The 27,771-nt window shown below is 39.3% G+C and overlaps 1 protein-coding gene across 5 annotated transcripts; it reads right to left on the bottom strand.

The window, feature by feature from the left end:
• Nucleotides 1-27,771, bottom strand: LOC117385032 (oxysterol-binding protein-related protein 1-like). 5 transcript variants are annotated; one of them, XM_055228404.1, is made up of 28 exons: nt 27,325-27,771; nt 27,162-27,247; nt 25,836-25,910; nt 25,508-25,619; nt 25,324-25,409; nt 24,616-24,760; nt 24,430-24,497; nt 24,030-24,074; nt 23,160-23,233; nt 22,975-23,038; nt 21,768-21,869; nt 21,562-21,684; nt 21,402-21,480; nt 20,817-20,923; nt 15,362-15,530; nt 13,707-13,911; nt 10,567-10,642; nt 7,919-8,053; nt 6,636-6,733; nt 5,015-5,197; nt 3,555-3,662; nt 3,232-3,321; nt 2,423-2,549; nt 1,673-1,789; nt 1,457-1,580; nt 1,291-1,381; nt 1,159-1,179; nt 1-150 (listed from the first exon to the last, which is right to left on the bottom strand). In XM_055228404.1, the coding sequence occupies exons 1-28, from the start codon at nt 27,446-27,448 to the stop codon at nt 48-50; spliced, it is 2,937 nt and encodes a 978-aa protein (XP_055084379.1). In that variant the 5' UTR covers nt 27,449-27,771; the 3' UTR covers nt 1-47. The 5 variants fall into 5 exon arrangements, with proteins under 5 accessions (XP_055084379.1, XP_055084378.1, XP_033838152.1 ...); XM_055228403.1 differs by having other exon boundaries at nt 25,493-25,619; nt 27,325-27,719; XM_033982261.2 differs by lacking the exon at nt 1,159-1,179.

The raw sequence follows: 27,771 nt of genomic DNA, 5'->3' as shown, positions 1-27,771 counted from the left end.
ATACCCTGCCGTTCTCAGCAGTCCAGGCAGCAGTGCTAGGTGCTCTGTTAGTAGATGTCTGGTAGCTGGGAGTAGTTCCGGTCCCAGTAGCCTTTTAAGTAGAGCCAGTCCTGAGCTTTGTTGTGAGGGTTGGATCCCTGCTGGAACCACCTGGAAAACAGGCAATTTGTGAACATTCTGTATCGATAATAAAAGCAGCAAGAAAAAAGACAAAACCCACGTGTTAAAGGAACTGTATGTATTGGTTTTAAATTCATAAACTTTACCTATCTACCTGGTTTTATGGATAGAATAATTGTTTAGTTCTAATAATTGGGTCAGTGTTTTTATGTTTTGGTTCTCAAGACATTTCATTTGTGTTTCCAGTTTCGATGCTGAAATCCAGTTGGTTTAAACCTAAAGGGACTCTCAGATCTGAATTCTCACATTCAGCCAATTATTAATCAATGCTAGCTGAATTTTGGAGGTTCTGAGCTTTCACACGAGGCACAGCCTATTTATATACTGAGAAAAAAACATCTGTGTCCTCACTGACATTGGGAACTCAGTGAAATCCATTCAGTTTTATACCTTTACTTCAGACAGTAAGAGTGAAGGTTACATACAGTTTCTTTAAGTTTGTTATATAGTGGTCCCTCGCTATAACAAGGTTCCCCTTTCGTGGTCTCACAGATTTTTTTTGTACAATTTTGCATGCGTTTTTACATCGTCTGAACATGCATTGTGTTCTGCGTCCTGATTGGCTGTTGGACTGTAGACCATTGTGTTGTGCGTCCTGATTGGCCGTTGGACTGTAGACCATTGTGTTGTGCGTCCTGATTGGCTGTTGGACTGTAGACCATTGTCCATCAGTCTCCTCCGTGCCGTGTCTCCTGTCCAGTACAGAATGTGTTCAGACAAATTTAAATGTTAATTCCTGTGTGAGAAAAGTGTATAAAGTGTGTGCTGAGGGTTTTTTTACAGCCAAAAACATATTGAATAATTGTAAAAATAAAGCTGACTGGTTATTTTTAGAACATAACCCTTGAGGGACCACTGCACTTAAAAATATCCTATTGACATCAGACATGTTGTAATGCTCTTTGGCCTGTAGGGGGTAGTGTAGTGCAGCACATCACTGCAGAACAAACACACAACAAAGCTGAAATCCAATCAAACCTTGGTCCTAGGGCACCGTTCCTTCTCAGTGATAATAAAGGTGAGGGTAAAGACGTTCGCAGCATAACATAAAGGTGGTTAGTATGCTATTCTACACTTGAGGCTTTTACGTTATATAATACAGCCACAAACCTGTTCTTCCATTCCTCTGATGACTTTGATCGATTTTTCCGAGCCATTCTCTGTTTTTCTTCAAGTCGTTTCTTCTCTGCACTTGCCAGATCTGAAAAAAAAACACACATAAATGATGAAACGAGGGTCAGTGGAGGTGATGGAGGAGCGGGATGACCAGTCTTACCGATATCTCCGTTCTCCATGGCTCTGATGTCGGGCCTGAGCCGGCTGTCCGTGGGGGGTATGGCTCCCTCCATGCTTTTCTCCAGCTCGTTCAGCTGCATGGCGAATGTGGAGAAGGCGTAGTACTGCCAGGAAAAAGCACAAGCTCCATTTCAAATTACAGTATGATCTCGCTCGGTGACAAATTCAGTGCGATTTAAAAATGTCGGCCTCGTACCTTTGAAGAGTTTTCTGGTCGTGGTGTTATTTTCCAGATGAGTTCGCTGCCCGGGATGACCTGCACCGTCTCTGCCTCAGGGGGGGGCATTTCTTCAGGCTCTTCATCGACGTTGTTCTGTCCACAGGAAGCAGCCAAAGTTACTTTAAACTAAGAATATCAGGACTGACAGTGTGACAGTCCTTTTTCTGTACGTTTTACATAATGTGCGTTTGTTGTATTGGCATCTTATGTTCCCAAACAGGACTTGTTACTAGTATAAAGTTCATAAATGCACACGCCCCCTACAGGCTACATGATGTAATTAATAATCTTATAATCACTCTAATCTATGCTGTGTTTGAATTTGTTTTTATTTATTTTTATTGTACTGGATTTTTCTCCAAGATCATATCAAAATTACTGTTTTGAAGACATTAAAAACTCCAATTTTGACCATATAATCTACGTATATATCTGTGTAATCAGTCAGTTCAGTCCAGTTGACAGAATAGATTTTTTTCTTTTACAATCTAATCTATAAGAAAGAAGTTTAAAAGTAAAATGCGCAGGTTGTAAGGTGATATATCTGCACTTTTGTGGTTCATTTTAAAATCCATTTACGTTTTGTGCCACACTTGAACCTAAACCAAAACAGAACTCATTATGTGGGATACTAAACCCTAGAAATAAATGTCTTTGTTAAAATATTTCTCATAAAACATCTTATATCAGTACACCCTCGTTAACACTCACTGCTCAGAGCTTTACCTGTTTCTTTCCCTTTTTGTCATCTGAATTTTTTTTGTCGCTCTTTTTGTGGGCCTCAAACGCAGCGGGGTCGACCGTGTACAGGCACTCGGTCCATTTTCCGTAGATCGCACAGAGCTTCTTTTTGCTGAAAAATAAAGGGTTGTGAGCGACACTGCCACATGGTTTAACAGCACTTTTCCTGTGTATTGTCACGTTATGTTCAAGCTCGGTAAAACACACCTTGTTGTAAAAGCTGCTATTTGAGGAAAGAAGCCTACATGATATTTAAAAAGTCTATTTAAAAAAGACATTACGGAAGCAGCTGCCTGTTACAATTCTTGCGCCAATTAGATGTTTTACTGGTTGAGTATCATAAAAGATGCTGATTTAAATGTAAGTAATTGCACAGCCAAGATTCAGGCATTTCTAATTGTCAGTGATGGCGCTTTTTTGTGTTAAATGGCAGTTAAAGGTTAAAGGCAAAACTCCGCTCTGGTCTCTGAAACTTATGAAAAACAGTGAGGAATATATTTGTTTATGTTCAGGAAAGGTTGAAAGACATTTTTTATTTGCCTTTAATAAGACCAGATAACAATGACTTAAAAATAAAACTATGATCACTATTACATCACATCGTCCAGCTCCAGATTCACATAAAAGCTACTGACTACACCAAAGGGTTGTTGTTTTTCTATCCTGGTTCAAAAAGACTACACGGACACGGGTCTAACAGATCAGAAAACAGCGGAATATGGAATCTTTAACGTGAATATAGAGTCTTAACGCTCTGTGTAATGCTCCGTGCTTCTTTCTACACACAGTTGTACCTTTTATCTAAGATGTAGCCCTCCACTTTATGAAGTTCTTTCCCAAAGAGGCCACAGGGTCTGAACGTCATGCTGCACCTCTCTCCGGTCCTGAAAACACAGCCACACACTGTTTACTCATTCTCTTTCACCGCTCCCACTCCGGCGCGGCCTCTCAAACATTAATTACTCTGCTATTCTAATGGAAGCTGTCCCAGTTTTGCTCCTGAGATCAATCCCGTACAGTGAATCTCAAAGCAGCTCGAGGCTCAGTAGAAAGGCGTTACGGGAGCGCGGAAGGGGGAGCGGGGAGCGAGCGTTCACGATAAGCAATGGCGGATTACTTGTGATTGATGACCTCCACGCTGCCGTACTGCTCGATCCACAGCTGACCCACGATAATGTTATGGACGCAGCAGGTGGGGTTGGTCCAGGTGTACGCTTCATTATATCTGCCAAGACAAATGACGATGGTGGTCAAACAAAAGAAGGTAATGAACCGCACACGACAACAGGGAATATGAGCACAAGAAAAAAAATCAAAAAGGAGAAATTGTGCTGTCTTGTTTTGTATTTTAACTACATTTCTAGTTGGTCAAAAGCATCAAAAATCAGACACTAATCGATACTAAAACTAATATCGAAACTAGATACTCATTTAAGCCGGTGTCAATAGTAAAAACGTCACATTCACAGGACGGAGATGAACCTTTTATCACTTTAGATTGATCTTGAGCTGTATCAGAACAAAAATAAGAACAAGAAAACAGAAAACGGAAAAGAAAATACTACAATTTAATGCTGAAAATCACATTCTATTGTCTAAAGAAAGTGTTTTTATAATATTTATGGTATCAGAATTGGTATTGAGCATCGAGTCTCAATGTTTGTATTGTGACAACACCAGGCACTAGCAGGTTTTCTATTTGAGTAAGTTTAAAAAAATGATAAGTTGAATGAGCTCGATTGTAAAAATAACAGCTGAGGCTCGTAATACAAACAGCAGGTTTCTCAACAGCACAGGATAATTATTAAATCAAAACATCTTCATCAAATCCACTCAACTCCACTAATTATCTGCAAAATGAAGCAATGGGAATGACTTTGTTGAACATTTTTGAATATTAAGTTACAGGTGTGTGTTTTTAAATGACGTCCAACTTGATCAAACAGATTTAAAAAAAACAAAACAAAAATGAGTATGAATAAATAAATTTGTGGTTTTCAAAGTTTACAATGTGATTATGTCATACTCTCAAATGTAGGGCAAGTGCTTAATTAATAGTAAATTAGTAAGTGATTAAGTTTAGAGTATTAATTAAATAGTTCCCAAGTCTGAATCATTATTAAAGGGCCCTAATTACGCTATTTTCTGATCTGTTATGTCGTTTCCTCGTCACAAACAGACCTGGAGTCGTGTTTTGTTTCATTCACACATGTTTAACACACAAACCTACAGATTTAGGCTGAGTTCTTCTCTCAATCTCAGAATTATTTGGATAATCTCAGTCCTAGAATTGCCAATCTCTACAGAACTAAAGATAAAAGGAACTTGAAAACCACCACTTCATGACATCACAAGGTGGAACAGATCATTTTGAGCTTTGGAGATGTACAGACTAATAAAGATTTACTCAAATATGTGTGAAGGAAAAAAACACAACTCCAGCTATGTTTTTCATGAGATTTGCATAATATAAGACCTTCACAAAACCCTAACCAGGCTAATTAGATGTAGTTTGTATAAAATGTTACCAAAACAAAACAAAAAACAAGCAAAACCACTGAGTTCCTGTGCACTCACTTGGGCAGTTCCAGTGTGATGAGTCCCTTTGGCTCTGCCTCGATGCTCTTGCCCCAGAACTTGAGCTTGGGGTAGATGGAGCCATGGAACACAAAGTCCTCCCTCAGACCCTCAGCGTGGAAGGCACTGACGGGAGGATGGTGGCTCACCTGCTCCGACATCCACCGGAAACCCAGATCCTCCCTGGAAGAGCAGAAGAGTAGAACAGAACAAAACAGGCTTTGATTCTGTGGCATCAATTAGACAAAAGACAAGTATTTAACGAGTATAGAGCAAGGCTGCAGTTATCAAATGGTTATTTTGATAGAAGAAAGTCCTCTGCAAAGAACACGTCAACTCTACAAACATGTTCTGAAATGGGATTCTTGTATCAGTTTATTAGTTCATATTTCTGAATGTTTATGCTCCTGGAGTTGTTTCAAATGTGCAATCTATTTTACTTTAAACATGTACAGTTGTCCCTCACTATATCACGGTTCACCTTCCACGGTCTCGCTGTTTTGCTTTTGATTTTTTTATGCAAATTTACATGCTTTTTCTTTTTTTCCAGTGTATGAACGTGCATTGTGTTCTGCGTCCTGATTGGCTGTTGGACTGTAGACCATTGTCCATCAGTCTCCTCCGTGCCGTGTCTCCTGTCCAGTACAGAATGTGTTCAGACAAATTTACATAAACGTTGGATCTCAGTGTGACTCTGAAGTGCTGTACGTTCGCAATTTGTTTTCTCCCCGACAAAACCCACAATGTCGATGAAACGTTCTGCACCGACAAAGACGCCTACGAAGGTTTGAACTTTGTGTTTAAACAAGAGAGAAATGTGAGAAAATGTTAACGCCTGTGTGAGAAAAGTGTATAAAGTGTGTGGTGAGGGGTTTTACAGACAAAAACATAGAGAATAATGTAAAAAATAAAGCTGATACTGATAATTTTGCCCCTTGCAGGTTATTTTTAGAACGTGACCCCCGCGATAAACGAGGGACCAGTGTATCGCAAATCAAATCACATTACTTTTCCCAAATTCGTGCAGTCGTAGTGTAGACTCCATATTGGCAAACCTTATAAAATCTATGACACTGAATCTACTTTTCTCTTGTAGTTGAGTGAACTTTGTGGATGTAAGACCCAATAAACTTTTACTTTTACAGTCGTTTTCTGGCAGTGATGGTAAAGAGCTGGATTCAAACCGTCATCCTAAATAAAAAAAATAAAAAATAAAAAACACTTTCCCTTTTCCAAAATCATGATTAGTCCCTTGATGTTGGAAATTCAAAGAAATCATTTATTCAAACTGCAAAATATCTACAACACGAGAGAAAAAAATTATGCCTTTGTCGCTAATAATGCCACAATGTTGAACAAGGATAAGTAATAACATCTCCATGGCGACAGGTGACGGCTCGACCCTCCACCAGAAAAGTTACACAGTGAATATTTTGTGTAGAGCACAGTACACACACAGTACACACACAGTACACACACAGTACACACATAGCACACACATAGCACACACATAGCACACACACGGTACACACACGGTATACACACACAGTACACACACAGTACACACAGAGCGTTTGTGAATGGCTCGCCCCCGCAGGTTTTGTTCAGTGGAGCGTCTCACCTGATTAGCTCGTAGGTTTCACCGAGGAGAGGGTTGAAAGGCTTCCCGGTTCTCTCCCACTGCGATGCCACGGCTGACACTGCAAAAGCTGCAACACACTGGCCCCGGAACAAGAGCAGAATTAGATCAGAGTCATTCAGATATTAATGATAAAACTATCTCATGTACAAATTATCCCCTTTGAATTATGAAGTTCTCTCTGATGTTTTTGGTGAAATTGACCGAGTTCTTCATATGTTGTTCCTGGATATTTTCTGTACACTTTGCAATTTGATTTGTTTTTAGAATTTTTAGGGTTTCTATGGTTTGGTTTTAGATTCATGTGACTAAAAACATTTACAGATTCCATTGTGTTCTATGAATGGTCAGAACATTAAAGTCCATATGGCAGGTTAGACAATAAAACGCAGAAAATATAACTTAATTATATAAGGTTTTACTCAAAATCTCGCCTAGTTTTTTTTTTCTAGGTTTCACATGGGCAGCAGGTGTGACTAGGCCTGTGACGATAGCACATTTTGAAGTGTGATACTGTATATTGATTCTGAAAATATCATGATCAACGATGATATTGAAATACATTTATACCACGTTCACAATAATCATAAAACAGGATAAACCCTTTGCTACGTGAATCATACAAAAAGCAATATACTGTATTTTCCAGACTATATGTCGCAGTTTTTTCATAGTTTGGCGGGGGGTGCGACTTATATGAGTGAAATATATGTCTTTTTTTCATTATCATGCATTTTTTTGGCCGGTGCGACTTATACTCTAGATAGTACTTAGCTGTAGTATCTATAATGTGTCACGTGAGTTAATTATTGGGTCATCTACAAGTGAAAAGTCACCACACAGGCCTAACACAACATTAAGAAAAGCACGTGAACGACAAGTTGATACAGGAATTATCATGACAGGCCTGGGTTTGAAATGTAGAGGTAATTCTTTAATTGTTATGTAGCAACTAAAAAATTCACAAAGGTTAAAACTTGTCAAATTTACACAATAATTATGATTAGACTGATACAAATAAACAACAACAACATCTCTGTTTGGCTAAAAGAAGGTTTAAACTCCTTTCTTTGTGCATAAATTGTCTCTAGATGAAATTCATTGCTACTTCCTGTACTTGACTGATGTAAAACTATGATTAATACTTACCGCAGACACTTTCCAACTAAACCAGGTAATAATTAGAAAAAAAACAGTATCTCAGACCCACCTGGAGCACAGACAGAACCTTTTAACCCTAAAGGTACGAGACAATGGGCTGGTACCTTCATCCTCTCGATGGAGTCCGTGGTGGCGTTGGCTCGGTGGATGAGGTGGGTGTGCTCCATGTATTCTGTGAGCCGCTGCAGGAAGCTCAGGGGCTCGTTGAAGATCACGGGCATGGCGATTTTAGACAACTCCTGAAATAGAAAAGATGCGGCGATATTTATACAACAGATGGAGTTTAGGTTTTATCAACAGGCTGTGAATCACTGTGGTTTAGAGTTAGACTTTAAACGGAGCTTTCTTTTAACACAATTTGACCAAACAGGTTTCACCGAGCAGAGGGTTAAAAAGCTGCGCTGCGACGCTACGGCTGACACTGCAAAATCTGCTATTGAAAATCAAACACCTGGAGGCCACAGGACTCTGAACACTCGTATTGATCACAGGCTCAGGAAAAAGTTTAGTTTAAATCCATTTTCAATTGTTTTCTGGAGTTTTCAGACTATATTACAATTCGGAAGCGTTTGCTAATGTGTGCACTGTGTCACCATGGTAACTGCTGAACATTCAGTCATAGACACACATGCAGAACATCCGCAAGCGTGATGTTAAAGTCACAAGTATCAATTAGAATTTGCTGTTTAACTGTCAAAAATGCAGAGGTTTTGTCCAGGTTATGGTTAATATCTCTGTAATTACTGGGTTTATCAAAAAAAAAAAAAAAAAAGTGATAACAAGTTCAATGTCTCCTCTGTCAGCACAAATTAACAAAAAAAAAAATGACATTTTTTCACAATAGCCCCAGTTGTACCATTATTCATCACCAAACATGTGATTGTAAGCTGTTAAGCCATGATAAAGTTAATATGACAAGTTTGTGGAGTCAGTATATCACAAATTATGATAAGGTTCAACATTTGTGGATCATAGGTTTGAATCTTGAACATCAAATTCTAGTATGAGAACATAACCTGACAATTTTAGATTATCCAATCACCTCGAACTGACTGAGCCATGCACTTTTCTGTCTGAAGAACCAATTTATCAACACAACATGTCTGTAGGATATACAGATCTGTCAACAGAAATTTGGGGGTCCGGGTCAAGAAGCCTCACATGGGCCCACCTCTAATATAAATTAATAGGAAGAGGGTTAAATTCTGGGCCACTAAGACACTGGGAAAAAGACAACAGACCCCTTTGTCCCTCTCTGTTGGCTCTACTAAGGATATGGCTCAACAGGTTCATCACTGCTTTGCCTGTTTGTTAAATAGTATGGACTATTGCAGAGAAATTAAGTTGTAATGATGCAATGTCTTAAAGCTATCAAAATCAAATGACACGAGCGTTTTTTTATTACTTTTACTTTGCGGATTAAACACATAACAGCTCGTTCTTCATTTGCAATCCAAGCGGTTAACTCCATGTGTCAGTGGTTATAATATATTGTCAGGTTGATGTAAGTCAGGGTGTGTTTCAGACAGTTTTAACAAATGCAGTGAGAAACTTCCTCTTGCTTAAATGTCTTTTCCCGTTTCAGAAGATTCAAAATATTGACCAAGTTCAAACGAGTGTCTGAACTGTTGAGGGGTAAATATTAGCTTCCCATGTGAGGTGATGTTTATTGTAAGACCACTTCTCTGCAATAAGAACCTCATGTTGTAGGAATTTACAGATAAAACCTTTTAAAGAAACATTTTAAGGAACGTTTAGTATTAAAGAGCGAGTACTGGATTTTTCCCCATTCATTTGAGCAAAGTTTGTCTTGCTTAAGTACAGATATTTTGTATAAGCAGCTCTTGAGGTCAAAATATGTCCACTGTGTACTGTCTGCAGATAATTACAAAGCGTTTTACTGCCGGGGAATCGGGAAGTGCGTGGTTAGCAGGCTAGTTGTTGTTAGGATTACCATAGTGGCAAAAAAAAGAGTTGAAAGAGTGAAAAGTACTTATAAACTCATTGCAAAGAATAATTAGGATGCTTGGAATGCATAAGGTAAATGAGTGACTTTGGACAGCTACGAATAGTTTAAAATGACTTAGTTCTGTTTATCATGTTTTTAAGTACCAATCTGACCTTTAACCTTTAATTTACACTATTTTATCCTGACCTGTGTGCCGACTGAGCCGAGTAATGAACCGTGGTTAATTAGGATTTGGAAATTAATAAGCATAGTTAAATCCAATCAGGCACTGCAGTTAAAGACAAGGACCTCGAGGGACTCCTGGATATTGACTTGAGTTTGATACGACTCCACACGGACAGATAGAAAACGATACTTGTAGTTTACCTTGTTTGAACGCATTCTGCTAATCCAAGTTGACATTAGGTCTGCCATGATAATCACTATATCGACTTATCGTTCATTATATAAAAACTGAAAATATATTTTTTGGGGCTCTGTATTTATCATATGTACATTTTCTTTGCACAACTGGGAGTTTTTTGGTTATTTTTTGGCTGTATTAAAAGATTTGAGCTGTACAAATTTAAATTAATAACTTGTCTGACTCATTACAGATGCAAACTAAAGTACTAAAGTGTTTCATTTTGCTGTTTATTTAATACAGCTCATGATTTTCTAACAATATTATAGATTTAGAATAGTTTTTGTGGTTTAAATCTGCTCAAAAATGTATGGTGACAGGCCTGGACATGGATTAAGATTAAAAAAAAAAAAAAATTAAATCCGTTTATTCGTCCTTACCATGCCAATACATTTCTTCAGGATACTCCAGATGCTGACATCATTTCTGGAGAACATAGGAGCCGGTAAACTTGACCTGCAAATCACAAACAGGAATTAATTAAAATAAAAAGGTTGAGTGCACATGTTTCGTAGACCAGCCCGTGTTTTCGACTCAGCACCATCTTGCGCTGCAGACTTGCTGACAACTCGAGTGTGCGATGTTGTACAGTGTGGCGCCTGCAGCAGATGGTGTCTCTCTTTAGCCGAGAGTGGTTATTTCGGCTAAATAAATACAAATACCGAGTTTGCTCCTGTGATGTATGAGAGAGCCGTCTGTCTGACCCATTTCGTGTTCCTTTAGCGGGATGGTTTTCTTGGATGCCTAATGGATGCTGTGGTGGTGAAAGGGTGAGATTTCTTTTGTCATGGTTTGTGGTTCAAAATTGTAATACAAAAGAAAGCAGATGTTTGTAAGCGCCTAAAACATACAATACGGGCTAGAGCTAATGTTTTATTTGTATAGGATTTCTCATTAAACGCTGCAACAAAATGAGAAAAACGATTGGCAAGTGTTTAAGCATTCATTAGTTCTTGTGTCGGTCGATATAAACCAGCCTAAATAGTTTCTGCCTTATTTAATTACAAGTTGTTTTTTTAAATTATGATCAAATCTAAATTTTTTGAAAGCTGGAACAATCCCATAGACTGCAGGGAAACAATCTTATAAATTCATCCATTATGATCTACTACACCGTTTTCAGTAGTTTAATTAAATATTTTACACTTCTTAATTATGTTTTTGATACAATTTAAAGGTGCACTATGCAACTTTACTGGTGGAGGGCCTGTCATCTGCATGTCTAAGTGGAGATGTTGTTGTTTTGCTTAGAATGTTACACATCACGGCTAATGTTCTTATTATCCATGGAGACATGTAGGCGGCGCGAACATAAAAAGTTACAGTTTAGATCTGTATTTAGGCTTTTGTGAGCCATAAAAACGCCTGTAACTGAAAAAAAATACCAAATTAGGCAAGTTTAACACCATTTAGGGCTGTACTTCTCCAGTCGATAGGGACTTAATAAACCAAAATTATAATACATATTGTAATATGACTAATTACTTTATTTAAATAATAAGGAATTATATTCACAACAGCAGAAAGGAGTGGATTGTTTGAAGATTTGGGAGTGAATCTTGTGTGCATCCTGCTCCTTTTCCATATAAGTACACTTTTTTCTAGTACTTTTCTGTATTAAAGCAGATCTATTATGCAAAATAGACTTTTCAGAGTTTTTATATATAGCTGTTATAACTGTTTCACCTTCTAATTTAAACTACTTCAAATTTTTTGGAGTAATTCTTGCATGTTCGAGCAAGACGCCACACTGCTGATCAATCCCCATTTTCACCGCCATCGGGACATGCCCACTGCTCTCTAATCACTTCTTCAATTTTTATTTTATTTTTCGATGATACGTAGGATTGGCCAACATGGCGCAGTCGTACAAATGAAAAGAAATCTGCTACTCGCTAGTGTGACGTGCAGCTACCCATAGGAGGCGCCGACAGCTACACAGCTCTTCACGGCGACATCGGGGACTCCAGTTTTGTAACGCGGAAGTCAGACATGCTTCTTTTAAGTCGTTTTAGATGAATATTGCAATTTAAAATGTACAACAGGTCTTCATTAATAGTTGAGGTCGACGAGGATTTCTTTAGCTGACGGCAGCCCTAAAAACAATGGTGTGTAAGATCCTAGGCAATCTCCATGACAACAAGGAGGTAGCAGAAAAGTTACACCTCGCACCTTCAAATTCCAACGATCGAGATGGAGAGCTTTTAGTGTTTTGACAGGGTTTAACCGAGCCAGTGGTGAGTTGGCACTGGGGCACTTTTAAATGACAGGAGGACTCCCAGATAAACACAGAGCTCATAAATCTGTAATGGCCACTGCACATTCCTCTGCCTTCGCTCCGGCTCCCTCATCCAATATTCATGACTCACTTGTTGGATTAAGCAAGGACAGCCAAGACAGAATCCGCAAATTAGGGAGAGTGCCTGATCGTCACGAAAAATACTAACGACAAAACATACCCCTGGAAGCTGAATCTATTGTATGAAATATCGTTTGGGTCTTTGTGGAGTAGAGCCAAAGAGCAGAATGCAAAAACAAAGCAGTGGAAAGTAGGTATCTCCTTACAGTAGCCATTTAGAGGTCCGTTTCCCTGTACCCTGTCATCAGACCCGCACGCCAACCGGTCACGTGGTCTATCAAGTTTGCACGGCGCTCGGGTAGAGGTGACAACTAAATACGGCGAGCTCTTCGAAAATTTGACTCTAAGTAGTACCTGTGAACATTTGTAGGAAGTATTTGTATGTGTGGTTATTTGGGCACTGACACCAAGTAATACAATATATAAGGTTACTAAAATATCGTCGTAAATCAGTACATTGGCTGCAGGATAATGCCTATAACTATAACCAAAGTATTTTAAGTTTCTGACCGCCAAAATCAGCAAACGTCTTCACTAAAAACACAAAACATTTTAACACTAGACCACGTAAACTTGACTAAACTTGACGGTTTAGACTATGTGATTATGTAAATTATGCATTTTTCTCGACCAAAACTGAAAATAAATGAATGAATAAATAAATAAAAGTCATATATCCATGGGTTTTACACAGAGATCACCGTTGCCACAGTAATTAACAATTCAAAAACACAAAACGTTTTAAAACTAGACCACATAAACTTGAAATGTGCTGTTTAGAATATGAGATTATGATTATTTTTCGTGACCAAAACTGCGAATAAATGAATGTGTAAATAAATAAAACTCATATCCATGGGTTTTAGAGAGATGAAAAAGTAGCACCGTTGTCATAGTAATTAACAATTCAAAAGCTCAAAATGTTGCCTCTAAACAGGTAGCTGAAACTCATGAATAGAAAAGCGCGGTAGGAATATCATTAGGGGATTATTTGCCAACTAATTATTCATAATTTGTGTAAACACATGCACATAAGCTAATATTGAGTATTGCACAATTAATCCTTGTAGTGTTTCTCATGACAGGCCAAACTGTCATCCTTTTCTTTGGCATCATTCAGCCGGGTAAACAAGCCCGAGATCACAACAGAAGCCGTCCCACCTGTGCTGCTTGATTCCATTGTGTTGGTCTGCTGAGTTGCCATGGTTACCCTCCCCTGACATTCCGGTAGGCCCCGCGAGTGCGCTGGGATGGCGAAGGCTGCTGCTGCTGCTGCTTAGAAGGGGGGCGTCTCTCCCCTCGTCCTCTTCAAAGGAGCGACTGGCCACAGACAGGAAACCGCTCACCGACAGCTCTGAGTCCGACTCTGTGGAAGAACGGAGAGGGGGGGTGGCTGCCAGGTCATGCCCAAAAACAACACTCGCGTACGGGTTGGAGCGGCCGGCGGGAGGCTACTACAGCTACACGTCCCGACACGATACTATTCGCAAATAAGCGCTTGTGTTGAGTTCCTGTGCTGCCAGACAACCCCCACCTGAGGATTGTGTTCCAATGAGTGGCCTGCGCACCGGCTTCATTTCCTCCAACATTGTTTGCACTGTGCCGGCTGCACGCTCCCCCTCCCTCCCCCTCCCTCCTCCTCCCTCACCGCCTCCCTCCCCCTCCCTCCTCCTCCCTCACCCCCTCCCTCCCTCTCCCATACACACCAGGACAAACGCAATGAGTGATGATGACAATGATCGCTGTGTGCAGACTGGGAGGATGTAGATGCTAATTATAATTACTTATGTCCAAATAACTGGCACACAAGTTCATTGTTCTAGAACAGAAATCCTCTTACTCAAATAATCTTAGACACAGATGAAGTGTACAGAGTTATAGTAATAAGAATAAGGTAATTAGTTAGTTGGAAAGACTTACTTTAGTTAGAGTGGTGTCAAATTTCCATACTATTTGAGCATCACATTGTTCTCTACTTAAACACATATCAGTTTGCCATGTTAGGATGTCCTCTATGCATCATCTCTCAAGCTCAAGTTAGAGAATAAGAATTGGTCACTGTACCTTGAATTTGTCATGTGGTTTAAATACAGTACAGATACAGGACATGGAAACATATTCTATTAATGCACAACATAGTTTTTTGTCTCTGGAGCATTAAGGCAGACCAAAAGAAACTAAGTCTATCTATGAATAATGTAAAGGCCCTAGGAGACACTGCTCCACTGTGTGCTAACATGTGCAAACTCGTCTCCTGGTCATAATTACTATAGAACTGTACCGTGTTAGAAATAACTAACATCCAGGCAGTTAATGTGCAATGATCATCAAATCTTCATAAGCCGTTTTCACTGCCACTATTAATACAATTTCAAAAAGTCTATTTGTGTCATCACAACATTGAGCACAGATGAAGAGGACAATGGAAATGTGTTTTAGATGGAAAGATACAGAGCTAATGGACTACAGAGATGACACAAAGTGGCATAAGTCAAAACTGTGGAATTTTCCCATCGGAAGATTATGAAATCCTGCGAAAGCACAACTCCAAAGGAAATACACTGGAAACAGTACTGTGCCTCACTGAATGAACTTTCAATGGAAAATTGTTCTGGGGAGAGTCAGTCAGAAGACAAGTTTTAAATGTAATATATATGGTATGTTACGGTACAATCTGATGACGGGTGGTGCAGAGGTCAGTTTGATTTTCAACCTTACATACTGCCAGGACAGGGCAGTGCACCCTCAAACCCACTGACACCCACATACATGTAACAGACTAACTCTCTAATGAGCCTCAGTAGAGCCATGCTGACCTGACAGAGCATCATAGAAGTCATCCTCAGTGAGAGCGCTGATGCTTGTCCACTTCCTGTTCCTGCACACAGACACCTTCAGCTCTTGGTTCTGAGAGGACAGCGACTGCAGCGCCTCAGTCAGAGCTCTGTTCTTCTCCTCCTCCTGCTCCAACTTCAGACTCCACACCTGGACATCATGAATAAACGTAATGCATATAACAACTAAAAGTACTGATACTGCATGTATAGTACTGACTTGGGAAAAAAGTTATTGATTAGTTTGTTGTATTACAGAGTATTTGTGTTGATGGTTTTGACGCAGGCCGTGGTTCAGACTGACTTCACAGATCTGGTTTCTTGAGAATCAAACACCCTGCTCTGGGACAGATCTGTGCAGCCTGATTGAGTATCACTGTGAAGCAACCTGAGATAAGGACACAGCGGGACAGGCCGGATCATTGTTTCCTATGGGCATTTGTTACTGACGTGTGACCAGCGCACAGGAAACAGCACTACAGCCATAGTACAGGTCTTCCTCTGTTAATACATGTGGCAGCTTATATGTGATATTGATTTACATCAAGTCATTTCCTGAAGTCATTTCAAATAGCATACATCGTTTCATCCACTATATAAGACTTAGATAAAACTTAGCTTATAGTGGGATTGTATTTTACATTTTATGTCCCTGGCCCTCTGCCCCACTGCAGCAGTAGGGTTTAAGTGGTGTGTATGCGGTCCAAAGATATTTGCATTTGCTAAAATGTTTTTTGTTCCTCATCAGCTTGTTCCAAAGCTGCTGATCTGGCCCTTTCTGCTGATATTGATTAGCTTAAGTTGATTGGGAGAGTCTGAATTTGATTTAGGCTTTTTATAAAGCAGCCCATTAATTGTAGGGCTCTTTTACTCTCCATTTAATGTTGCATCAAAAGTAATATTAAAGCCACACTCTGTAACTGTTAGACAAAAATAGACTAAAGGACGTTTTGAAGAACGTTCCAAAGTATGGCTTTAGCTTTTTATTTCCATGGAATCTCCTGAAAAGAGATTGCCACCTCCTGAAAGTTACATACTGTGCCTTTACACGCCTTCTTTTAAATATGATTACTGCATCGAATTGATATCATTTAATTAGAATAAATATAATGTATATTTTTTAAGTAAGCACATAGCACATTTGCACGTTGCCATTTGAGCCTGTGGCTGGGGCGGCACCAGACGTTTCTGGTTGGAGGAGCTGACTGGGTTTTCAATGTCGCCGCTCACTTAACATGTTAATTTAGAGCCTTTTAACAATGAAGCGTATCCCCAGCCTCTACCATGTTTGTGTTGCTGTTTTAATAGAGTATAAATGTGATTAGCTCCTGTAGTGATTTATAAAGCTAATATGGAATTATTTTTTATTGGAGTCTCATTTTGAACAACATGTTTAGTCAAGATTGGATGTGTTTTGAAAGTGGATCATCCAGTTTCAGTTACACACAACATTTTGAGGACTTTTTCCAATTCCTGATACATACTGAGATATATTTATAGATAATAATTTGTTTTAAATCGTTAATCACTTTGGCAAAGGTCCTCGATTCTCCTCATTCTGAACCCCATGCACAAGCAGACCTCGTGCTTACAGTTGTCGGGCGAGTCATTAGGCACAGGAGCCCGAGCAGAAACAGAATACTTTGTTGTGTAACTAGTGTGTTGTGTAGCCAACTCCACTGCTTTTGACGCGTCCTCCGCCTGGACTCAAACTGCGCTATTTTAGGCTGAGGCAGGCTGCTCTGGGGCTGTTCTGATGCTGCTCCAGCCATTGGCCCACACCCCAAACTGTCGAGCTTTCACTTTGTTCAATTCATGGGTTTCAACTTCCTGTTACATGCAAAAAATTCTATTCAAAAGATAGAACATTTTGTGGTAAATTGTCTTTCTTGTCATTCTCATCACTCATGGACAGATAAGTGGACAGACGCTCAAAAGAACATGTACAGTTGCTTTGATTTTGTCACTGCATGGCTAGATTTTTACAGAATAATACATTTTCGTTTGCATCTTCTCAGTGTCTGTACGTTTCCTCCGGGTGCTATGGTTACAAACATGAACAATATATTCCCTTCTGGGGCCTGGACTGCCCTGAAAATGAAATTCAAAAGCACAGTGAGACTATCTTGGTATATTATGTGCAAATTTAAGTAAAACATTATGAGCACATCTCTAACCCTACAGACCATAACGTAGATTTATACAGCTGGAAATAACTAGAGCTAGAACCCGATAACGAGAAATGTTTTTTGGTGTGTGTTTGCATGCACAAAAGAAATCCGCTCATCAGAAACACCTGGTGACAAGAGTCAGTTGATCAAAAGGCAATGAATTTTAAAATACCTCCTTCAATCTTTAATATTTTTCCTTTCATTTTTGTCTTTGCCTCATTAGTTTGCCCCTTTTTTGCATAATTTTCCATAACGATCACAGCAGAGAAATGAGATTACTGACATCAGATAAATAGGGTTAGGGTTATTTTAATAATCTGACAGCTTCCGGGAATCAGATTATGATCATATTTTGGTGTGTGTGTAAACAACGCCACGGTTAAAACCACTGTTCCTCCCAGAACACTCCATCTTGCCTTCAGTGACTGGCTTTCATCCTCCAGCTTGTCAATTTTCGGTGCTTCTAACTGGACAAAATGTTCACTTACTGCCTAATGCTGTATATGGGAGCCATTAACAGCCAGAGCAGTGTTCACCAAACCACTATTTACAATTTTATGCTCAACGAGGAAAAAAAAAACTCTCACAAATTGATCAACTGAATGGTGATGGTCAGAAAGGCATTACCAGCCCATCCACAGCGCACGAAACACAGAACACAGAACGCTATCATTCCCCAGCTGTCAGCAGCACAAGAGACAGATCTGCTTATCTGCTGTCACCGCTAAATGCCTGAGATGTAAGCCTCGATTTACTTTCCCGACAGGTGCTCAATGTGCTGTCCAAAAACACGGCACAAGCCCAGGCAGATGGATGGATTCACCACCAACGCGGTTTCTTTTAAAGCAATATGTTAAAAAAAAAAAGTCTATTCTAGAACTGAGCTAATACTAATAATGCTCATGATATATGTTGTGCGTGTGGTTAGCAGCTGTGCAAGTGGGTCACCGTACAACTGTTCTGCTCCCGGGCGGTGTATGGTAATTGGTGAGAAAGCCTTTGAGCGTCGAATCCTGCTTTTCGTAACACATCTGCTTGGGCATGAAAGGATAAGAACACTGGTGTTTTACTATATTACAATCCTAACAGACAAACAGACGATATATAAAAGACGATGTTGCTTTAGGATTAGATTTCATAAAGCTTATTAGAGCCAATCCTCGCATTGTAGGAAATATAATCCAGTTAGTGAATGTAGAGGCAGCGGTTTAGACTTGGGCTGATACGTGTGGCAGCTTGTTAAGACATTTCACCCCTTCCTCCCGTCAGTCTGGATGAACCGTTTTTGTATTTCTCTGCGGCAGATTTCACCCAAACAACACGGTGACTTGTGAAACTAGCTTGGTTCAAAAATCAACCCATTCCCAGATGACTTGGTAGGTCATAACACGCACTGTAAACACGGCCCAATTGGTAAATGAACTGGAAGTCCCTGGTGTCTATATATTCAGAGCTGTTTGAGCATAAACGGGATGTTCTGCCGATATGTAATCATTTATTCCTTGCACTGGATCACTCAAAGTTTTATCATAATTTAGCAATGACAGAAATAAATATGGCTTATAGTAGAAAGAGTCAAGAACACAGTCAAGCACAGATAATCTACGAACATCTACAAACACCTACTCTAGAAGCAATAAGAAAAATCTCATTTAGTTCAAACTTCAAAGTAATTTTAATGACACATAATTGGCTGTAGATCAAGCCAATAACTGCAATCTGGATCACAATTTGGTAAATATTTAATTTCTTGCACAGTTCTACTCCTTCATATCACTAACAAGGTATTACGTAATGCACAGTCATGAGCTTAGTGATTTTTCAAGAGAATAAACAACTCTAAACGTAACTTTTTTCTCATATTAATCATGATTTTCGATTTGATTGTATTTTGTTTAATTAATACAAATAAAAATGTCTTTGTATTTTATTTTCCCCTGATCATAAGCAAGGTATGCATTTCATAATTACCATTTAAAATAAATAAAAAAAATCATGTCTCATGTCATATTTCTTCTTCCAAAGTCTGAACTCTGCTCCAAACCACATGAATTACACACAGAGGATTGGCTGTAGACCTCTCCATTAAAAAGACCCAAACTTATGACTCACAATTAAAGATGACAGAATCATAATCGCAATTAAAATTTGATTAAACGCACAGCCCCACTCTAGCTCCAATTCATACCAGACAGCAACAGAAAATACAACACTTGCAACTACTACTATTTCCACCCCAACATTAGCATTCAAACTGTCACACTGTATTACCCCACGCAGCTAACAGCCCACCCAACCCCAAAACAAGCCGAAGATTTTGGACGAGAGTGGAGTTCTGGTACCTGTCCTGGCGCGGATTACGTTGGCGTCACTGTCCTCTGTGCGTAGCGGTCTTGTCCCTGATGTTGTGGACGTGTGCCGGCTGTCTGCGAGCGTGTGTTTTCACCCTGACAGAGCCCTCTCGGAGCAGAGCATGTGAATATGCGTGCGCTTGAGTTCCCCCGCTCAATACACGGAGCCTTTCCCTAACTCTATGTGTGTGTATTTGTGTGTGTAAATGTGTGTGTGTGTGTGTGAGAGAGAGATCTAGCGGCTGAATGCAGAGCTAAGCATTAAACCGGATCGTGTCTGGGTGTCCTTGTTATAGACTAACAGGCAGTGATTACTCCTCTGTCCCACTGCTTTACCCAAGGGCGAAGACAAAGAATGGGGAAGCTGGATGGACGGATATGAACTTCTGGACGTACATAATGGGAGGGACCAGATGATTTTGCGGCTGTTTTAAAAAAAATATAACGTCCATCTTAAATTCACATGTGGTAATGTTGGACTTGACAGTTGGTTTTCAGATTATACAATGTGATGATGTCATACTACCATGTTGATTGCATTGTATTTTTATGAGAAATATCCAAAAGATAAATTCACAAATTTTGAACTTGATAATTTCTGACAGTAGGTTGACCCAACAACTTGTCATATATTATTATCACACATTTTTGAGTTGTAGTTGAAATAAAAACAATTTGACAAAAGTTAAAGAAATATTGACTAAGTAAAGCTTATCTTAAAGTACACTTTAATCCACATTACACATATTTTTTCTTATTTAAGCTTGAAAAGGAGTGGGAAGAAGAAAACTTATTAAATCTCACCCCTATCTTCCATTAGAACATAAATACTTTGTTTAAGCTTCCTATTCAGTTCATTTTTAGGAGTAACAGTTGATGTAAATATATTATTTGCAGAGCCCTACGGCGCCTTACCTCTTCCTGTTTGGACAGCAGTTCCAGACACAGGTGTAGAGCAGCAGAGGTTTCAGCTGAAAGCTCACTGGTCTCTTTGGCTTTCAGAGAAATGGAAGGATCAATCGCTGCAAAAAGAAATTTAAATCTTCAGTTCCCTCACTTCCACCATCCTGGTTATTTTAGACACAATCTGGAAATGGTTAGTCAAAGGTTTAACAGAGTCACTGATCACACACAGGACACGCAGACTCCACCTAGATAGTGGCTGAGTGTTTAGCCCTCTCGCCTCACAACAAGAAGCTCATGGGTTTCATTTCCACATCAGGCCTGTCTTTTTTGAAGTTAGCATGTTCTCCCTTATCTGAGAAGGTTTTCTCCAGGGACTTAGGTCTTCCCTACCTCCAGAGACATGTGGATTACCGGTAGTTAACGGCTCTATCAATGTACGTGTGTATAATACCAAAAGGAAAAATTCTAACCCACAACCTTCTTGTTGTGTGAGTGAGAATTATATTTAATTTGTATCTAATAATAATCCTAGCTTCATCACAAAAAGCTGATGCCTGGCCAAACTAAGATAAGTAGATCACTTCATTCACATACCACCATCTTGCACATTTTTCACCAAAGACAAAAATATTGACACTTCCTTCTCCAGTTTCTGTTGGCAAGCACTGGCTGTCTGCAAAAGCATAAGAAACAACAAACAGTGCCATCCTTGTAAAAATCACCACCATGACCATAAATGTGATCTTTGCTTTACCTGAAGAGCTTGGGTGAAGCTCGTCACATCTGTGTCGGTGGGATCCTCTTCGCCTGTTACATAATCTTGAATGTTGTGTTGATGGCAAAAGGCCACGTGTGCGTCTATGGCTTCTAACCATTTCTACATTCACACAAACCACAGCTTCATCAATCCAATCCAAAAAAGTCTTCATCACATTAAATGCAATGAATGGGCCAGCTCACTTTTCTTTTTGTGATTGAATGTATTGTTGGAGAGACCTTAAAATTTAAAACAGTGCCATCAAAACACCTGAGCAGGAAGAAGCAATGATCCCATGGTTTTACCTAGAAATTAGAAAGTCATTTTTAATTTAAAGGTCCTATAAAACACAAAATGGATTGTTTTGAGCTTTCAGCCGTGTTATAAATGTGTTATCTCATCAAAAACATACCTGGAGTTGTGTTTTGTTTCATTCACACATGTTTGAATAAAGCTCAAAATGCTCTGTTCCACCTTGTGATGTCATTCAACAGTAGTTCCAATGTTAACACCTACCTTTTAGTTTAGTAGAGATAGGCAATTCCAAAGCTGAAATTATACAAATAATTTTAGTAAAGGTGTGTGGAGTTTAAAAACACAGTGGAGCACTTCCTGTGTTACTACATGACATCACAACGTGGAACAGTCTAAATATATCCTGTATTGTCCTGTATTTGAGGCTCAGACATTTTTTTTTACAATAATAAAAACATGTAAGTGAAAATCCAGTGTTTGCTAAAATGAAACGCCACAATGAGGGGGCAGGGCCTATCACATCTGCATTTTTGAACAGGACGTCATTAGACCCGTGTTTATAATAAAGCCAACTTAGATCAACATCAGTGTTAACAAAGAAAGAAATGTAAAATAATGATCTTAGCATGCTACAGTTTAAAGTGCCCATATGACTGTTTTCTGATCTATGTTCTAATGTTGTTTCCTCTTCACAAACAGACCTGGAGTTGTGTTTTGTTTCATTCACACATGTTTGACACACAAACCCTGCATATTTAGGCTTTAGAGTTCTTCTCCCAAACTGAAAACACTCTGTTCCACCTTGTGATGTCATCATGTGGTAATACATGAAGTGCTCTACTCTGTTTTTAAACTCCACACACCTTCACTAGAATCATTTTGATCATTTCAGCCCTGGAATTGCCCATTTCTGCACTAGAAGGTCACTGTTATCTGAAAATTACCACTGTATGATATTACAAGGTGGAACAGAGCATTTTGAGCTTGGAGACATAGACAAAATGTTACTTAAACATGTGTGGATGAAACAAAACACAACTCCAGGTCTGTTTTTGTGGACGTAAAAACATTATAACATATTTTAAAGCTCACAAGAGTCAGTTTTGTGTAATATAGGACCTTTAATACTAAATACAGAAAAAAGTTTTCTCTTACCATACAGTAGGCTTGTGATAGCGATGTGCTGCCTTGTTTCTTCACACCTGCTGTAGCATCTGCCCTGGAAAATAAACAGATGTAAAATTGAAGTAATGAGCCCTTGCACACACCAGTGTAAAGTATGTACAGATGTGCACGTTTTGTTTTTGGTATAAATAATGAAGATAGTCCAATTAACTTACTGCGTGTTGTACCAGGATAAGGTACCCTCTTTAATTACCACCCAGTACAATCGCCATCCAAGAAATCGGGAACTCTGGGAGGCAACACATAGGATTTAATGTACATATAACAGGCCAGACTACTCATTTCACTAAAACATGGTTAACGCAATAAAGAAAATACAAATTTTGCCTTGCTGTTTTAATTCAGTTTATAATTTGACTTATTGGTTGGACAAGGGCATCAGGTATGCCATACGTAGAGATAATGCCATAAATGTAACCTAGAAACCATGTTAACAAGAGCCAAAATGTGTCTAAATCATGGATCTATTGGTCTAAATAGACTGTGTCACTTTTATTAAAATTCCAATTAATTTAAATAAAGACTACTGTGTTATTGACATTTGTAGAATACTTCTGTTTGCATAATAAATAGTAAAACAATGCCACAAACTGAAGTGTCCTCTGGTGAAGTATTCCTTTGATTTGTGTCGTGTTTAACATGTTGTCAGTGACATCCACCCGCAGCTCCCTGTCCACCGCCTGATCTTTAAATATTTATTCATTTTAGTGTGACTCAGCAAAAACCTCAGAGATACAATTGGACAGAAATTAATGACGTAGTACTTGCTGTTATTTGTTTCTTTTCTTGCCAACTTTTTCCTCACAAGCTGTCTCATAACTGAGTAAAATTGCGCTAAATATTTATCATGGGTAGTATTCCACCAAGTCAAATAATAATTGAAAACATGTCATATTTAATTTTAAAAAACATAACATTGGACAGAAACAGATCAATAGCACTGTGTTTTTGTTGTCATATCTGAACAAAATTCCATCACCAAGCTTGTTTACAATGTGAAAAAACACACTCCAACATCTGGGTACCTTCCAGAGAGGTCCTTCAATCACCGGGACACCATTGTTCGCTTCCTGCACAAAAGAAATAGCCATAACTCTTACACATAGACATCTCTGTGTTCTGCTTCCAACAACAATTCCTCATTTCAAAGTACAAAAAACATGCCTTGTGATCAAACTAAATACAAAATAACAAGAGATACCAAAAAGACTAAATGTTCTAGGAGAAAGGAGAGAAGAGATAATTAGATTTTCCCAAAAAGTGTTCATTTTATTTGAGATTCACTGGTGTAAAAACAGGGGCCAGGGGATCACCAAAATAATGAGGAAGGCTCCCTAGTGTCTTGCAGTTAAAGTGCAAATTTAATAGCGGTCCTGTTGTTCTGTGGGGACATGTTTATGTAAAAAGAAGGGAGGACTCTGTTACCTTCTGCTGACAGGCTGTTAATATCTGCCTTATTTCATCAGTGCGAGCCACATCCAGTGCTGTCTGCTCTGGAACATTAAACAGACAGAACACAAGAGCTAAAAAATCCATGTTAGCATGTACTAGCTAAAACAATGAGCTAGCACGGTAGGATATGGTGAAGTAAGGTAATAGCTTTGTTCATACCATTGCTGTTTCTGATGGTTGGTTTGGCTCCAGACTTAAGCAGTTTTATTATGCACTGCTTCTGCCCTCTGTAGGCGGCACAGTGTAAAGGCGTGTTCCCCACTGAGTCCCTGCAGTGAATATTTGGAGGGTTCTTGCCAGTGAGCTTAAGAAATGCAGAAAATAGTGAGATGGTTATTAAAATACAAGAATTTGCAATATAACTGAGGTGTTTAAGTGAGGGTTAGTAAAGAATCATTATGTTTAAGATGGCATGTCCTACAATATGAACAAATTGAATAATGATTTTACTAATAACTATTCATATTTACAATATACAATTTAAAAATATATATTTGCTTGATATAAACTGTTTTGATTGTGTTTGATTGTGTGTTTTCAAGCTGACTTTGGTTGCCTGATTCCACAATTAAACGTAAAAGGGCTCTCTATACACGGCATCATGTGTCTCCAGTGTTCATGGGTCTCAGGTTCTTGTTACATGGTGCCATTTTGAAGTTGACAGTTGACCATTTAGAAGTTGGTTTTAAATTGTTAATTGCTACGATAATGGTCTTAACTTTTTATAAATCTGAAACTCATGGATGTGACATGGATCCAAAGTTAAGTTGTGGTTATATTGTGTAGCTATTATATTTAAATAAATATGCAACCCAATATTATTAGTAATGCAGCTTGTTTGAACAATCCTGAGTCTTCTTCACAAACCATTTTGGACAAACTGGCCACATCCCCTTCTCGAGCTGCTTCCAGAATTTTCCTCTCCTGCCGCCTCGCCTCCCGCCTCTCGGCAGCTGCGAAAGTCCAAAAACATTTATTTCACAACGCGGTGATCCACAATAACGAGACGTCATCACAAACTTTTACAAATCTATACAACGTCGTATCGTACCCTCCAGCATTGTAACGATTTCATCATCCTCCGTGACATCTTTGGGGACTTGGGCTGTTCCATTGATAATGTCGACACATGCATCATAGCGTAGCAGTAGCAAGACAATCTCCTTTAGGGGGGAAGTGAAGCGAGAAACAGAGTGGAAGTGGACCCATCAAACTTAAGAAAAAGTGAGGTGACATTTCGGTGACAGCAATTTCTACAGACATTAGTTAGAAAGCAGGCAGTGTTACATCAGCAGAGCGAGAGAGTGCGAGAGATAGAATGATAGATGGAGATGGAAAGACACAGGAAGAGAGGTGGAAGGCACTTGCATTTTTTTTACCGTTCTTCCGGTGGAGGCAGCTTTGTGTAGTGCTGTGTCACCCGCGTCGTCTTGCAAATTCACATCGGCCCCTGCCTACAAATGTCCCACGGATTTAATATCGCTCAGTCATCAGAGCATGCAAAAACATGGTGTGATTATATTATCATTGATTGTGATTAGCATACTCCAATCAAAACATAGCTCATTTCAAATTCAGTGAACTTCTTACTGATTTCCACTGATGTTGACTAAATAAAAATTTGTCATAGTTTTTTCAATTTCATTTTTTGTGGGCTAAAACAAAATAAAACATAAGCACTAAAACAAGGACTAAAACTGCATCGCTTATTTCCTACAAAACTAATGACTAAAATGTTATATTTTTGTAAAAATAAATGCATGAAAGGAAAGAGTGGAAAGGAGTTCCACTTTCAAACTCCAGAGCCTCAAACCAGACCAACATCCAAGGAACACCCCATGCCCCATGAAGCACTGAAATACAGTTTATTCAAGTTAAAATAAACATTATTCTGGTTGAGGAATGATAAATGGTCACTTTTTATATAGCGTTTTCCCACCTTCAAGACAGTCAAAGCACTTTACATCAAGAAACCACTCACCGATTCACACACGCATTCATACTCCAGTGTACGCAGACACTGGGGGTGAGGTGGGTTAAGTATCTTGCCCAAGGACACAATGACAGCATTCAATTGCACCGCCAACCTGTGGGTCAGTGGACAAACACTGCAACTGAGCTACTGTTACCCCTGTCGACAAAAGTATTATGGAATATCACCGGCTAAAACTATACTTCCTGGACGCCTCCCTAGGGACATGTTCCCTAAAACTTTACTTCCTGGACATCTCCCGAGAGACATGTTCCAGGCATGTCCTACTGGGAGGAGGCCCCAGGGAAGTCCCAGGACACGCTGGGTCACTCGGCTGGCCTGGGAACGCCTTGGGGTCCCACCAGAAGAGCTGGAGGATGTGTCTGGGGTGAGGGAAGTCTGGGAGTCGCGGCTTAGACTGCTGCCCCCGCGACTTGGCCCCAAATAAGCGGAAAAAAATGGATGGATAAAACTATACTTCACACTTAACCTTGTATGGTCCTAGTTTGGGTCCAGTTTGAGCCCTAATGTAGATTTGGTCCAATTCTAGTTCTGGTTTAGTCCAAGTTTAGTGCCAATTCTGATTTGGTGAATGTGCAAGTATGAACTCACCCTAAAACTAAAACTAATTAAAAATGATAAAAAATGTCTTGTTAAAATTAGCAAGACTTTCCACAACTAACAAATTTAAACCCAGTAAGCAGCCAATGTAGATTTAGAACAAACAAGGCACCTTCAGTAACTCCTCCACAGCATCCTTATGTCCATGAAAACAGGTCAAGTGTAGGGAAGTCCATCCAGAGTATGGTTTCCACTTAACTGAAACAAAAACAGGCAGAACATTAGCAGCATATGATCCCACGTGTGTGCTAATAATGATGTTGTGTTTCACTTACAACGACTGTTTATGTTGAGAGAGATGTTTTGGCTAATCCTCGACTGAAGGAGGCTCTGGATCTGGGTCAAATTGCCCTCTTTAGCCTGCAGAAGAAGCTGGTTTTCTACAGTGTCTTCCTCCATATCCACTTCATTTATTTATTAGCAAAACAAAAAAGCGCCTCAGCTCATATTGCTAGCTAGCCTTCATTAACTGACATTGTAATTTAGCTCTTAACACAATTTCTTAAACAAATTAATTAACTCAAGTGGTGGTTTAAATTAGCTCGGACTTACATTTCACTTTTAAAACAATTGTAGCGCAAATTTAAGCTAGTTTAAGCCCGTTTCTTATAAGTTCAGAGACAAGAAATGTAAACATGTGAAAGTTGAGCGCTCGTGAGACGTGCGCTGCGTCACGTGACCCAACAGCTGCGCCACCGGTGAGACGAGCTCGCGCACTGGTC

This window comes from Periophthalmus magnuspinnatus, chromosome 17 (assembly GCF_009829125.3).
Source record: "Periophthalmus magnuspinnatus isolate fPerMag1 chromosome 17, fPerMag1.2.pri, whole genome shotgun sequence".
NCBI lineage: Eukaryota > Metazoa > Chordata > Actinopteri > Gobiiformes > Gobiidae > Periophthalmus > Periophthalmus magnuspinnatus.
This window is presented reverse-complemented; position numbering and strand designations above follow the sequence as displayed.

Coding starts and splice junctions, on each gene's coding strand:
- LOC117385032 (XM_055228403.1), bottom strand. CDS start 27,448: ATGGAGGAAGACACTGTAGAAAACCAGCTTCTTCTGCAGGCTAAAGAG. Junction 20,924..21,401: donor GAAAAATGTGCAAGATGGTG/GTATGTGAATGA, acceptor TTCTTTTTGCAG/CGATTGATCCTTCCATTTCT. Junction 15,531..20,816: donor TGCTGTCCAAACAGGAAGAG/GTAAGGCGCCGT, acceptor CATGATGTCCAG/GTGTGGAGTCTGAAGTTGGA.